The following is a 16079-nucleotide window of genomic DNA, read 5'->3' as shown; positions in this document are numbered from 1 at the left end:
CCCCCCCCCCCCCCCCCCGACCAGACCAAGCCTTTTATTTTATTTTACAGCTAAACAACACACAATGTGTTTCTGAAAACATTGGAGTAGAGAAATAGGCAACGCAGTAACAATATCTTTAAAACCCTCTTGGATCAGCGCTGCCTGGTTTGACCGTCTGATCTTCGTTGGAGACGAGGTTGCCGCCGCTGCATGGCGGTTAGACGTGTGTCTCACTTGATCTGACGTCATGCACACGTGGTCAACGATAAACTCATGAGATCAAGGTGGCCGCAGTTACTTCTCACTAATCGCAAGACTAAGGCGGACCCAGAGCATGCTGGGAAACGCCGGCCTCTCAGCTGATTGGTTCAAAATTGACTGAGCATGATGACGTTTTATATAAACCTTTTAATTGTTTTTGAATTGGAGGGATTGTAACTGCTATTTGTCTGATTTAAAGGATTATTCTGGACAGAACACATGTGGCCGATAGTGACATTAAGAAGTCAGAGAGACTAAATCTGTTCAGATCACGGATCATCTACAGCGTGTTGTTAATAATCATCAGCAACAGATCTCATGTACAGCATTATGACCACCACTCTGTCTTAATAAAAACAACTGGAGACTGGGTACCAGCTGATATGTGGGTCTGATAACATTAGATTGAATCGGAATCAGACCTAACAGGATGCGAGTGGCTCTGTGACTTCCTGTTCAGTCTGACGGCTGCAGGAAGCAGCTAGAGTCTGTCTGACCTGACAGCGGGTTGCTGTCACCCCCCCCCCCCCCCCCCCCCCCCCCCCCCCCCCCCCCCCCCCCCCGCTCTCGTTCACTTTACAGGCAAGGCGCGGTTCACCTCAAACGAGCCTATTGACACGGCGTTAGAGACTCTGCTCTGATTGGTTGTTTTCTTAATGCCTTTAGGAGCAACAGGAGAAGGCAGAGGAACGCATTATTTTTTACAGATAATATGTTTCATTTAGCAGCGTCAGAACACAGTGACAGTTTGAGCAAATACGACAAAAAAGTGGTTAACCTTTAACTGGTGTGCTGTGTATGTGGATAAAGGGTAACTGGGACTTACTTGATGATTTGACTGTCTTTGCTATAACCTCCATCATATTCGGTTGTCTTTTCAAGTGCTTCAAAGTCAAGTTTCTGTGGAATCCCAAGAGATTTCTCTGTAAGTCATAGAACACCGGCTACAATAAAGTAACACAAATCTAAATGAAGCGTTGTTTCCTCACCCTGCTTCCACAGATAAGCATCTCTACTTCTTCAGGTCTGAACAAATATTTCAGTGGGGACTCATTTGTGACTATTAAGAAACCTTTTTTGAAGGCTTTGAATTGTCTCTCCACGCTCTTGTTCAGTATGTAGTCAGCATACATGTCCACAAACTCCTGTCAAACAGAGATGTAAAAGCAGTACGGTGTGTTACGTGTTTTTTAAGGATGTTAACACCTTCTCTCCACAGAGGAAAGACGGCCTACAGACTACAGCACGCTCATGAAACCGGCAGTTGAGTTGCATCATTTAGCTCTTTCATATACATTGAGTTTCTATTGCGGTGCTTGGGAAATGTACAGTACATCAAAAGAGGAACAAATAATATGTGCCAGCTATTGATTCTACTAATAATGTAGGTAGACATTAACTCCAGACAGAAACAGCCATTGTGTACTAACTTACTTTTAAGAAATCTAACTATTTTGAAAATCAATTATTCGGTTTGAGTCATAGTTTTATGAAAAATGTAAAATTCTCGGATTCCAGCTTTTTAAAATGAATATGTTGTAGTTTCTTCTCACCTCTGTGAAAGTAACCACAGTATCTTTGTCTTTAAAATATTCAACAGAATAATTGACAGTGACTATATTTACATGCACATAATTGTTCCAAAAAGACGATAAAGCTGTTTACATGACTAATAAAAGAGATTATTCCACTAATATTCCCGTTTACATGTAGCCATCAAAACAGGATTTTCATCAAAGTTGGTTCTGTGAAGCACTTTGGGCTGCATGCTTTCATGAAAGGTGCAGTGAATAATTAATAGTTCCAGTTATTGTAAACATGTGAAAATAAGCATGGTTTAGACGGAGCACGTCACCTGTCTGTTCTCCTCGGTAACAGGGATCTGGTCTCCCTGCTCCTTCAAGTCATATAAGATCGGGTTTCCAAAAAGGTCTGTGTGTGATATCTGGTAGGTGAGCATCATGTCTTCCTCTACGTTGCCGCTATATTGAAGCAACTCCTTCAGACTGTGGTAGAGAGCCTGCAGGAAGACAACAAACAGCTGATGTTGGAGACATGGTTTTGAGATTTTGTTTCTGTCAGGAGTTAGTTGAGACTACATACATATGAAACTACAGCTTGATTATAGCTAGCTTAGCTTAGCATACAGACTGGGAACAGGGGGAAACAGCTAGCCTGGTCTTAACAACATTTTATATCTCGTCTGTTTAGGGCCGCGTTCAGACTGCCTGCGTCTGGTAAAAACACATTTTCATTCATTTTGAACGCAGGTGGTGTTTTTAGGCTGGGACAGGGGGGGGGTGCTGATGAATGGACACTCAAAAAAATGCAGCGGCCCTGCGGCAAAAAGTTGAGAACGACTCAACTTTTGGAGAAACACGTCATCACACTGCAGAGGCCAATCATGTGACCGGCGATCAGACCTGTCTGGTTTGAGGCGGTGGGAGAAGCTGGTCCAGTTAACAGGAAACATCACTGCCTCTATGGCTGCCACAAGAACCTTTAAACACCAGGAGGGTGAAAATGTTTCCTGCAACAACAAAGCCCTCGTTGTGTCTCACTGCAATTTAAAGTCTACGTGTGCTTTGTTGGGAGTTTAAGAACACAAACGGGCCGTTTCATTGACAATATGCCTGCAGAAAATCTGCAGATCGCTTTTTTTGGTGTGAATGCCCCGTAATGCACACAAGAACCAAAGAGTAAAAACAAACTGATGTTGGACTTTTCTTCCTCTAGTCTCCATCAGTTGCCTGAAAACATCACGTGAGAGACACAAGAGCCAAGCTTGCCGTTTTTCCCTGCTTCCAGTCTTCATGCTAAGCTAAACTAAGCTACGGTTTTCGGACTTTAGCTTCAAATATAATGTAAAGACATGAGTTTAACTTCTCATCTAACTCTCAACAAGAAAGCAAATATGTATGTTTCTGAAGCGTCATTTATTTTTAATTCTACCAGTAAAATTACAATATCATACACATCTTCAGCAATAGAAGAGCTCTCTAAAACATATTTAGAAATACAGAACTGCTGTATTGTCTTTCAGTGCATCTTAACGTTGGAGAAAGTTACTGTACTGGATGGGAGTCTGACAGGTCCAGGTAGGTCCCTTTCTTGCCCATGAGTTTCCTGTAGACCACCATCGGGAAGTGGACGTCCAGGATGCAGTTGTTGTAAATGGCGAGCCCGAGGACAAGTCCAACCAGGGTGTACTGTGCTTCATTCTCCAGTGAGGACGAATTAAACCAAAACAGTTTGGTGTCATCGTCGTAGCTGAACATTCCTGTTCAGGAAGTCAAACAGAAGGAGAGACTCACATAAAGTGAAAAATAAATACGTACAGGAACAGTTCTTGTTACTGTACAGGTGCAGAGTTTTCAAAAAGGTAAAAACAGAGCATTTGGAAAACAATGACATCATTTAATTTAATACATTTGTTTATTTGACAGGGACATTGCTCATTAATCAACAGCAAAGTAACTGTGAATGAGCCGGAGTTAGGACTGTTGTCCCTGGCCCTCAAAATAATTTGCGCAAGCCCATAGTTACTTTGTGTGATGACGATGCGCCAGATATGAGAGTTGTAATAATCTTCTCATCTAACTCTTGGCAATAAAGCCAATAGCTTTAGCGGGTGCAGATGCAGGGCGTCATGCATCATGAATGATCCCGACAATAAATTAAATACATTTTTAGAAAGAAAAGTTAAAATTCTCCAATTCCAGCTTCTTAAAGGTGCTCTAAGCAATGTTGGGTGACGTTACTTCTTGTTGCCGTTCAAAGTATTTTCAACCAAAACGAGGCTAGCTCGCCCCTCCCTCCTCCTCATCCTGTCCCCCATCCCCCTCTCCCTCCCTTCTGGTCTTCTGCACACTAACCCCCCACTTTTTTACAGTGTGTACTGGGGACAGGCAGCTAGCAAATAGTGAGGAGATATTTTTTACAGTATATATATATATATATATATATATATATATATATATATATATATATATATATTTGTTGTGGCAACGCTGCCATATATCCAGAAGTTAAAGCCCGTGCAAGAACAATCTCTGCTTGAGCTCTTCATTATTCATTATACAACAGGGATACCTGGGAACCAAATGTAAAAACTACACAACTACACAATACATTGTGATTTCATATCTCACCTATGTCAGGATTGAAAATTTCCTCCAAGACCAACTGAAAGAACTCTTTTGAAACTCCTCCCTCGTCTACACCTTGCTCCCCCTCGAACTCAACAAACAGCTGCTTCTTCAGGTCGGATGGGTTCTCCATGGAGATCATCTCCAGCTGCAAGACAAGGCGGAGCTTGAATTCATTGACAAACACAGCAGGGTCCAGCCTCAACCTGTCATCACATCTAATCTAAGACTTAAAGAGCTCATATTCTGCTCCTTTTCAGGTTCATAACTGTATTTTGAGGTTGTACTAGAATAGTTTTACATAGTTTAATTTTCAAAAACACCATTATTTTGTTGTACTGCACATTGCTGCAGCTCCTCTTTTCACCCTGTGTGTTGAGCTCTCTGTTTTAGCCACAGAGTGAGACATCTCACTTCTGTTCCATCTTAGTACTACTACTACTAGCCAGTCAGAAGCAGAGTATGAGGGTCCTGACAGTACCTAGGTAAGGACTACTAGCCAGTCAGAAGCAGAGTATGAGGGTCCTGACAGTACCTAGGTAAGGACTACTAGCCAGTCAGAAGCAGAGTATGAGGTCCTGACATTACCTAGGTAAGGACTACTAGCCAGTCAGAAGCAGAGTATGAGGGCGTGCCCTGACAGGTCTTCTTAAGACCCCGCGGAAACCCATCAGTAAAATATGGAGTTGTGACTCACTCTGACGAGGGCGTCGTCTATGATGTGATCTCGGCGTACTTTGAGCTTGAGATAGGGGTTGGGCTGCTGGCCCTGCACCATGCTGTAGAGGGCCGTGAGGCGCCGCTCGCTGTACATCCGGATCCTGTTGTCATAGTACAGCCCTTGGTTCTTGGTGATGACGTTGAGGATGAACGGGCAGCTCTGGAAAGAAAACTTGGTTTCAGCGTTGACCTTGAAGAAGGTGAAATCCTTGTCCATCTCCACCACTTCGTTCAGCGACTCGTTAACAAATTCTTCAAAGGGGATGAGAGGTTTGATGCTGTCCACGGGTCTGACGCCTAGTTCTTTCTCCAGAGGATCGACCCGAGGACCCTTCTTATAGAGCCGCTCCTCACCCAGCAGCTCATGCAGGGTGAGCTCATCGGACTCGGGGTCTTCCTCCTCGTCCTCGTTGTGCTCCACGTTCATTTCACCGCCCAGGATATTTGCGTAGAACGCAACTTTCAAACACTGAGTGGCAGCGACCACGGTCTGGTCATCGTTTACCAGATTTTCGCTGTCATATTCATTGCTGACGACTGTGAAAGTGATGAGCTGCTGGAAGGTCTCCAGCATACGGCGGATGTGCGAGAGACCGTACACGGACCAGAGCTTTGCCAGCCTGGCGAGCGCGCTCACTGGCAGCTTGCACATGGCTTTGCAGAACTGCGGCAACGCCACTTCCAGGTACTCGGGGCTGTGAAGGTTCCGGTTCTCCAGCACGATAATGAAGATGTTCAGATAATCTGGATTTGTTTCATACACGTCAAGGTATTCCAGGTCAAGTTCCATGTTTGGAGTGAGGTAAACAAGTGCGTTTACAAGAGCAGCCTCTACCTGGTCCAGGCTTAGAAACCTGTCGTAGACTCTCCGCACAGCATCGATGTCCACCGTCACCTCGCAGGGGTCGGACATTTGGTTGAGACCCTTGTCTGGTAAAGCAGTGGCAGAGGAAGCACCCATCTTCTCTGCGGGTTGCTCCCTCTGCTTCGCATGCTTGTCGGCATCTGTTGGATCAGGAGAGTCCTGGTGGGTTCCAGCAGGGTTGGGTTCATCCTTTCTGAAACTCTGCACCAAGGCCTCGGCACTGGAGAAAATCCTGCCGATGATGCGATTGAGAGCTGAGTAGTCTCCTTCCTCCTCACAGAAACTCAGGATCATAGAAACTGTGTTCTCTGTGAGGTAATGAACATCTGGACCAAAACAGTAAAAAAGACAAATGAATTAACAGAGTGAACTGAGTGTTCCAAACCGTTCCCTGTTACGGAAATAGTGCACTATATAGAGTAATAGCCATTGTGAAGTGCTGTTCCATTTCTCAGTGGTTAGTTTCATTCACTTATTCATAGTCCATTATGAAATACCCCTAATGCACAGCTAATTTGAGCGTACATACAATGTACCCTACATTTTACTCATGTATACCACAATGCAACGCGGCCGGGTTTTCCCGGGGGAGAAAAAGAAGGACCCACGAAAAACTGAAAAGGGGAAAAGGACTTAACAATATACATTATCATAATCAAACATATTAGCAAAGATAAAATGGCCTATTTATGACGTACTTACGAAAACGTACTGGCCTTTAGCTAGGGTAGTCATCCAAACATACAGTCAAGCTTAAGGATTACTGTGACTTCCACATGTATGTTTGACATTAAAATATGATATATGAATATGTGAAGAATATTTTATATGTTGTAGGGCACCATAAAAAGGTATAAAGGCCACCCTACACATTACTGTAGGCCCAGGTTATTATGCATCTTCCAGTACCTGAGAAGTTCTCCCTGGTGGGACAGAGGTCCGTACTGTCCACGTGAGGGGTGTCCGAGTCTTTCTTGGAGGGGTGAGGGTTACAGAGTTTGGCATTAATCTTAAACAGCTCGAGCGCTTTGGCAGCCGCTGAATTGTTATCCAAAGGTTGGAAGTCACGGCATGATGCGCAAAACTCATTTGAGCAGTCGCCATTTCCACAGCCGTCAGTTAACTGCCGAAAGTAGCGCTCAATCAGATGCTTTGCAGTCGCTCTGTTCCTGTGTGAGATATTTAAACAGGAAGTCAGACTGATGGGTCAAAGTCATCTGTGGTTAGAAAGAAGCATAAACAGATTCTTGAAATGCAAATAATAATAACAATGAATTTGGCGGAATGAACATTTACACGTGTTCTTGTTTTAAAAGACTGTGACATAATGACATAGAGATGAGAATCACAGGTTTAGAACATCAAAGGGTTCAACTCTTCAGATGGAAATATCAGACTAACTTATTGCATGTTTATTAGCTATCCAGTTAGAGTGACTTACATTCGGCTGGATTCAGGTACACGCCTGCAGAGCCAATGGACAGAAAAGTTCAGCAATGATGTAAACTTTTACTGTAAATACACAGCCTATAATAAAACAAGACAATGAGTTTATTAATTTACACCCAATCAGTTGACTAAGACATTTTTAGAACATTTTTTTAGTCTCTATTAGAAAATGGGAAAGTTTCTCGTTAACCCCGACTGACACCACATTTCTGAGGCACATACTGATATCAATTTTTGAGAATTTAAAAAAAATCTGATAATGATGATACAGCTGACATTTTATGTTTCTTAAATTAACAACAACATGAGCCAACATGTTAACCAATAAACTAAAGTCAACATGTGGAGGTCATGTTGTGCTGTTGAATATTTAGCCACAGCTAAAACACCAACTGCTACTATGGAGCCAGAAAATCGCTATGCTCACCGACTGAGTAGTTTGTGCGCTCTTGATTTTATATTGTTTTTGGCATTATAAGCTCTGTCCCTCGCCGCCCAAACAAAGTGCCAAAGCCCCTCCTTAATCAAAAATATACCGTGGGGGTAAAGGTTAACTGTGGCCTGTATAGGACATCAGCCATTTTTCACTTTGCTCTCCAATGTTTCTGTAGTCTAAAGTCAGTCAAGTGTTAGATCAATTAATCTTACAGACTCTGACATTTTTGTATGTTACTGAATGATCAGATTATTGTTATTTATTATTAAAAACCTATAACCTGCACAAGGTATACAAACGATAATGCCGCTATATTAAGAATGGGCACATTTAAGCATGTTGAAACTTGTTCCACTAATCAGTGAGATGGAACATATTGACTGTGGCTATTATTTTGAAATATGAATAATAAGGATGAACACCTTGTGCAAACAGGTCAATAGAAAAAGAACACATGCTGCATAGCTTTCTCTCTCATATGCCTGTCAGCGAGCTGATTTACTGACTGAGTATGAACATAGTTTGGATTTTTAACTGGACTGTTTGACCAAGGGTCTTCAACGTCTTTAAGCCAAGGACCCCTTAACTGAAAGAGATACAGGGAACGCCCCCCACTACATATAGGGATGAAAATTAAGTTGCATATTAAACTGGGCCTACATTAACTTGTAAGGCAGACTAAAGCTTTTATTCATACCTTTTTGCATAGAATAAAGCTATTAAAATAATCAAATAATTGGCATAGTTTAATGAAACATGTTTTAATATAAAATATACATGTAGCACAGTAAATCCTAAGAATAACTATCTTAACAACTGCATACTGTCCCTTATGAATTGAAGTATAATAGGCTCGTGTTGTTCCTGCTGCTGTGTGCTCCTTCATAATTAATAATAAAGTGATTATTCAGTGACATGTGAATACAGACTCAACAAAGTGAGATTATAACATGCACGTGTGTGTGTGTGTATATATATATATACAGTCTAAGGTTAGTAGAGAGATTTCACCACTGCCGTGATATTGCACAAGCGTGCCAGCTGACACCAGGCTAGCTGTCACACAGCCCTGTCTGTCCGGTTAGAGAACTCGGCCTTTATCTAAAGTAACCTCCCGCTCCTTATTATCAGAGGAATGAGCCAGCTAGGGCAGTGAACGCAACATGAAAGTGTCAGTAGTTCCGTCCAGCTGCTGGTACTGACCTGTGGTTGGGGGGACCTGCAGTCTGTCTGGAGGTCTGTCAGTGACAGTGCAAAAAAACTCTCGGTGAGCCTGAGAGCTGTTCCCGCCGCACTCAGCCCCCTCGCGCCGGTTAGAGCAGCTTTAATTAGCCGGCGACACGTCGTCTGTACGCGGGGAGACAACGGCGACGTCAGCCCGTCGGAGGTTAACGCTTTCTCTTTCTAAATCACAGCTAGAACATACTCTCTCCTACCATCTTGTAAACAAGAGCGCGAGGTATCCCGACATGCAGCGCGAGCCTGTCAAACAGCATGCTCCCCCCCCCACTACCCCCGCCTCCAAGACCAGAAATGCACTCAAATATGAATATACAGTATATACCGCTTACAATATAATATGGCAGCGTTTAGAATGGATGGAGCTGTCCGATGAATGGAGTTAGAAAGGCGATATTTCCTACAGTAGGCTTAGCATTCAATGGAAATACCATAGACTGTTAATATGGATTAATTCATTAATATTAAAGCAAACTACATACACCTCAAAATGATGTGAAGTAGCACTAGCAGCCTACTAGCAGTAGTCACCTGTGCGCATGTGTAGCAGTAATTCATACACAAACAAACAGTTGCTATTGTTGTGGTAGACCTAGTATTACTGCATAAATCCAGTACATCCTAACGGTACTACTCCATTGGTTGGTCCCTGCCCTGAACAGATATCACGAGTACAGCTGGTTATTAATTCAGAAATATAAATTCAGAGAAGCACACCTGAATTCAAAGATCCACACACATGTGGCTGAAGTCAGTGTCGACCAAGGCCAAGGGACCATCCATAAGCTCTAACTCATATTATTCATACACCATTAATAAAACCTGCCATACAGTTCATGGCAGGTATGTAGGGGAAACCATGCTTTCTCATTCTGCAATAGGGCCTTGGAAATGATGCATTATGTAATCCATGTGCATATTGCTGTCATGGTACTGAGGAGATGTTTGTTGGAGCTTGGCATAGAGCTTCACACTCAGTGGGACCTGTAAGGTCTGAATATGAAGGGGCAGAACTGGGAAGTAGTTCAGAAGGTAAAGAGGAAACATAATTACATCCTTGCATTCTACAACTTAAAGCTGTCAAGCTACTTTTTATATTCATTATGAATAAATGTGGGCTAAGATAAGCTCTGTGATTGTATTAGAGAGATTTCAAATAAACATGTCACATGTTGAATAGAAGGACATCATGTCCCACACCAGTTAACCCCTTTGTCTCTGTGAGCCACGGCTGCAGTAATCCACTTGGACACTGGGGGTCACTGTAAGGACACTTTAATACACAATAATAATAATAATAAGTCAGTGACACTTTTCGCACAAGGTGATTTAGTTCTTTCTTCTTATATTTTAGATTATGTATACCACATTAGATTTAAAAAAAAAATGTTAAGTTCAAAGAACAATGTAGTGGTTCCAAAACCTTTTGACTCGTTCCCCCCTCATCACACTTTGGACTTTTCTCATAAGTATTTTTACAGAGTGGTATTGAGTATTTTTACAGAGTGGTATTGAGTATTTTTACAGAGTGGTATTGAGTATTTTTACAGAGTGGTATTGAGTATTTTTACAGAGTGGTATTGAGTATTTTTACATAGTGGTTATATTGAGTATTTTTACAGAGTGGTATTGAGTATTTTTACAAGTGGTTGAGTTAGATTTTTTTACAGAGTGGTATTGAGTATTTTTAGAGTGGTATTGAGTATTTTTACAGAGTGGTATTGAGTATTTTTCCAGAGTGGTATTGAGTATTTTACAGGTGGTAGAGTTTTTTACATAGTGTATGTTTTTTGAGTGTATTGAGTATTTTTACAGAGTGGTATTGAGTATTTTTACAGAGTGGTATTGAGTATTTTTACAGAGTGGTATTGAGTATTTTTACATAGTGGTATTGAGTATTTTTACAGAGTGGTATTGAGTATTTTTACAGAGTGGTATTGAGTATTTTTACAGAGTGGTATTGAGTATTTTTACAGAGTGGTATTGAGTATTTTTACATAGTGGTATTGAGTATTTTTACATAGTGGTATTGAGTATTTTTACAGAGTGGTATTGAGTATTTTTACAGAGTGGTATTGAGTATTTTTACAGAGTGGTATTGAGTATTTTTACATAGTGGTATTGAGTTTTTACAGTATGTATTGAGATTTTTTACATATGGTATTGAGTATTTTTACAGATGGTATTGAGTTTTTTACAGAGTGGTATTGAGTATTTTTACATAGTGGTATTGAGTATTTTTACAGAGTGGTATTGAGTATTTTTACAGAGTGGTATTGAGTATTTTTACAGAGTGGTATTGAGTATTTTTACATAGTGGTATTGAGTATTTTTACAGAGTGGTATTGAGTATTTTTACAGAGTGGTATTGAGTATTTTTACATAGTGGTATTGAGTATTTTTACAGAGTGGTATTGAGTATTTTTACAGAGTGGTATTGAGTATTTTTACAGAGTGTATTGAGTATTTTTACAGAGTGGTATTGGTGGTTTGAGTAGTTTTTACGAGTGGTATTGTATTTTTACATATTGGTATGGAGTATTTTTACATAGTGGTATTGAGTATTTTCAGAGTGGTATTGAGATTAGTTTACAGAGTGGTATTGAGTTTTTTAACAGATTGGTATTGAGTAATTTTTACAGAGTGTGTATTGAGTATTTTACAGAGTTTTATTGAGTAATTTTTACAGAGTTGTATTGAGTATTTTTTACAGAGTGGTATTGAGTTTTTTACAGAGTGGTATTGAGTATTTGTTTACATAGTGGTATTGAGTATTTTTCAGAGTGGTATTGCTATTTTTACAGATTGGTATTGAGTATTTTTACTAGTGGTTATTGAGTATTTTTACAGAGTGGTATTGGTATTTTTTACAGAGTGGTGTCTTGAGTATTTTTACAGAGTGGTATTGCCTTGAGTCAGATAAATAAGGATGTGTAAATGGATTGGAACGTGTAAATAGATTTACACGTTCCAATCCATTCTAAACTGTAGGTTTCCCTCAAAATAACCTGTCTGTGGAAGACCCTTAGAAGAGATGCAACGCATGCTTAAATATTCCATGTATCACTAATCGATTCCTCTTTGCAGCTTTGACCAGGAGACCCCCGGAGACAGGACAGGTGCATTGTTGGGTCTGGCAGGTCAGGGGGAGAGGAAGCACCGTGGAACACATGAAACATCCACAGAGCCTGCAGCCCGCGGCTATGGGTGCTAGGTACTAAAACTAAACTGTCCTCCCAAACAGCATTCCCAGTCAGCACTCCAAACCAGCACAGGGAGGCTTGTAGAAAGAGTCGACATGGTTTCCATCGTCACTGAGGGGCAAACACCAACCTGACTATTCTGGGGGGTCGCGACTGGTCCAGACCACAGTATTAGTGATAAACAAATGAAATAAAATGTAGTAATGTTTTTGCATGAAATGGTACAGGACTGTGAGATAAAATGCACATGCAACACATGGTGCTTCCACTTCACAGGACATGAGCCTCGCTGCCCATTTGTTATTTTTTTCTTAATTTCTTAATAAGAACAACTTATGAGACATCCATTCCCGTGCTCTGATTTACTCATTCACAGCTGCATGTGACAGAAATAAAAAAGGGGGTTTTCCCCCAGGTTTTCCCTCATTTTGTATTTAATTATGAGGTTCAAATACTTCATTTTGGTGACATTTATGCACTAATTGATGCTGGATTAGCTGGTATCTTAACGGGCACGTAACAATATTTGTACTACCCCCCCCCACCCCCCCCACCGTATCTACAGCTATTCATTCTAGCATCTTTTTGGGGCCCTGGGTACTTAGTCTCCTCCCCCGTCTCCTCCCCCACCCCTCCTCTGACGCCCCTGCACGCACGCACACGCACACACACACGCACACACAGTTCACAAGTTTAAAGAGCACATAAACAAAAACAAAGAACGGCCTAACTTCAGCTCCATTCATCTGCCCTCCAGTTTGAGCTTCACACATGGACACACTCATTTCCAAGGAACCTTTCTGCTCAGGTTAGGTTACGCTCAAATGGAGGAAATCAGGGCTTTAGCAGTCACTGATTAACATTGGCCGACACCATTGCTTTCTACTTTCTGTGATAATCTATCCTTCTATCATTTCCCTCCCAGCAATATGATATGGATCAAGAGTGCCGAAAAGTCTCTTTTTCCTGGAACATATCAATTAACCTCAATTGTACCGTTGGCAGTTTAGGAATGGGACTGCAGGGTGGTACAGAGTTCAGGAGAGGACACTGAAGGTTGCGAGTAGGATAAATATGTCGGATTATTTTATTATGGCTGTTAAGTGTACCATACAGCGGAGACAGGGGTCACCAAGGCAATCAAGACAGAGCTGACGTCTTCTGTGACCAGGATACCTGAAGAAGAGGCACGGAGGCCACGTCTCTGATCAAACAATTGTTTTTTTAACCATCCTCGCTGCGAGGCTCTAGTGATGGCAAGGACAGTCAACGGTCCATCCATCCATCGTCCTCTGCTCATACTGGGGGTGGGGCGCGGGGGCAGCAGCTCCAGCAGGGAACCCCAAATTTTCCAGTCCCCCACATTAGTCAGTCAAGGGTCCAGAAACATCTGTCTCAACAACTGCTGGATGGGAGGAAACTCTGCGTCAAACTCCTTTTCAGCCGGGTGTCAAGTTACTCTTTAAATGATCAATCAATGATCAATATGCTTAAATGTTACACTGTACATCCTTCCTCTTGCACTACTGTACATATTGTATAAGCCTCCAACAATCACAATTTGCACCACTGTACATACAGTAAAGTTATGTATTCTGTATTACCATAGTCATAGCCTGTAAGCTACAAACTATATATCTATATATAATATATATATATACATAATCTATATATATATATATACATATATATATATACATATATATATATACACACACACGTACATTGTGTGTGTATATATAATATAACACACACACACCACACACTTAGACATCATTTATACTGTAGCACACATTATGTAATATGTTATTTAATCACTGTTTAAGTATTTTCTTTGTAAAAGACATAAACAATTCCCATACTTCAGCTCTCCGACGGCTTCATTAGACCAGCTTATTTACGAGGCAGCTTGGGACATTGAAATTGTCCTGATTTAAGCTTGTTAAAACAATGGGTCACGAAGCGGGTCAAGGCGACTTTAATGAGAGTATTTTTTTTTTATATATATATATATATATATATATATAAAAATGCAAATCAAACTCCATTAGCTTCTCCTGTCTGTCCTGTAGATGGCAGGTAATCAAAAAAAGTAATTAGAGAAAATGAAAGAAGATTGTGAGGAATCCCTCATCACAAGTGAGGAGCCTGTTTAATTATATTATCAATCTTTCACATGAATACTTATAACACAATATGTGACAATTGCAGCAATTGGCCAAGCATGGTGGCCCAATGGTTAGCACTGTGGCCTCACAGCATCAAGGTGTGTGGAGTTTGTAAGGGTTTGCAAGGGTTTCCTCTGGGTGCTTCCCCCCCCCACCCGGGTGCTGTAGAGGCTGCTCACTGCTCCCTGAGGGATGGGGTGAATGCCGAGAATCAATTGCGCTTCATGTATGTGACAATAAAGTAGATTTTTTGTTATTGCATGTGCTGCTTACCTAATGCCACTGAGAGCAGATGACTCACACACAGTATCGCTGTGCAGAGTGCACAATGGCATAAAAGTTACTGCACTTACAGTTTGCAGGAAAAACCCCAAACAGCTGATCAATCCGGGAAGGTTTCCCCTCGGGCTTTGAAGGAGATGGAGAGAGCAGCACTGCGAGGGGAGAGGAGTCATCATTATCTCGGTGTTCAGAGGAGGAATCTGCTCTCAGCGGTCAGTAGTTTGGCCGTCGTGCTGCAGCAGCATCAGCAGAGTCTTCTCGGTCCCTTTTCCCTCAGTGCGCCTTACCAGGAACCTTAATAACATCGCAGATGTCACGCACACCAGGCAAAGACCCACAACTGCAACACCAAGCCAAAGGTCATCATCTTCTGAAGGCCTCTGATGTCACACCTTTGGACAGATGTGTGAGCGGATGATGAACAAAACTAAATGTATGCAGAAATACTTCATATCACTGAGACAGAAGAGATTAGTAGCAACATTCTGACCTCAAAACTATTGAGAATTCTTCTTTTTTTTGCATTGTATAAGAAAAGTGACATGTTTAGCTGTCAGGAAAACCTACCAACCGATCTCTGGCACTCAAATAATAACACTCCTTATGTATTAGCCACAGCTCTGAGTGATCCAGATGTAGCTAGCAAGCCTACTACTCATAAACAAAACTTGAATATCAAATGAAAACCTCTGGCAGAGGAAGGAGAAAGGCCTCCCAGCTCATCGGTTTGGTTTTTAGCCTTTCCCTGCTTTAATCGGTTTCCAGCCACAGGCGTCGGCGATGGAGGCCCCCCCCCCCCACAACGCTAGCGATTAGAGGGTGAACACTGTGGAGCATTTAGCAGCTAAAGAGACCGATGTTTCTCTCAGTAGTTGTTAGGAGGTAAACCGTTACATTCATCAAGTGGCCACAAATATGAGTTGAAATAAATTCAAATTTTTGCTCCACATCTGTTGGATTGTGTAATTAGGTAACAGTTTGTCCCCATGGCAACTTTATACAGTGATACTATGACAAAAGTAGTATTTCTTTTCAGCTTCTTCTGCTGGCCAAAGACATCGGTCAATGCCGGATTTAAGACACCTTCACGCTTATCTGGGACAGGCTTAACTGTAGTGACAGAAGCACAAGTAGATACAATGCATGTGACAGAAAAACACAAAATCTAAATTAGGACAGACAAAATACTGTAGCTCCCAGTCATACTAAACCTTAATATTTTAGTAGGACAGTCCCATGAGACCACGCTCTAGATAGATTTTAACCAACTTCCACATTAACTTTATTGTTTTGAGTACAACTTTCCGAACAGTAAAACAGGTAGTA

General features: G+C 41.5%; 1 protein-coding gene across 2 annotated transcripts in view; it reads right to left on the bottom strand.

Moving 5' to 3' along the window:
• ube3a (ubiquitin protein ligase E3A) overlaps nucleotides 1–9331 on the bottom strand; it is an 11488-nt gene extending 2157 nt beyond the window's left edge. The window contains exons 1-9 of one of the 2 annotated variants that reach the window (XM_032526716.1): nucleotides 9065–9331; nucleotides 7418–7503; nucleotides 6886–7145; nucleotides 5089–6302; nucleotides 4395–4539; nucleotides 3318–3523; nucleotides 2099–2263; nucleotides 1233–1388; nucleotides 1070–1143 (exon numbers count right to left, since the gene is read on the bottom strand). In XM_032526716.1, the coding sequence (XP_032382607.1) occupies nucleotides 1070–1143; nucleotides 1233–1388; nucleotides 2099–2263; nucleotides 3318–3523; nucleotides 4395–4539; nucleotides 5089–6302; nucleotides 6886–7145; nucleotides 7418–7419 (2222 nt within the window). In that variant the 5' untranslated portion in view covers nucleotides 7420–7503; nucleotides 9065–9331. The remainder of the gene's footprint in view (nucleotides 1–1069; nucleotides 1144–1232; nucleotides 1389–2098; nucleotides 2264–3317; nucleotides 3524–4394; nucleotides 4540–5088; nucleotides 6303–6885; nucleotides 7146–7417; nucleotides 7504–9064) is intronic. The other variant, XM_032526717.1, reaches the window with a different exon arrangement.
• Nucleotides 9332–16079: the final 6748 nt, after the last annotated feature.

The sequence above is a fragment of the Etheostoma spectabile genome, chromosome 9 (assembly GCF_008692095.1).
Source record: "Etheostoma spectabile isolate EspeVRDwgs_2016 chromosome 9, UIUC_Espe_1.0, whole genome shotgun sequence".
In the NCBI taxonomy this organism is placed as follows: Eukaryota; Metazoa; Chordata; class Actinopteri; order Perciformes; family Percidae; genus Etheostoma; species Etheostoma spectabile.
The sequence above is the reverse complement of the archived record's forward strand: the minus strand, read 5'-3'. Positions and strand labels throughout refer to the sequence as shown.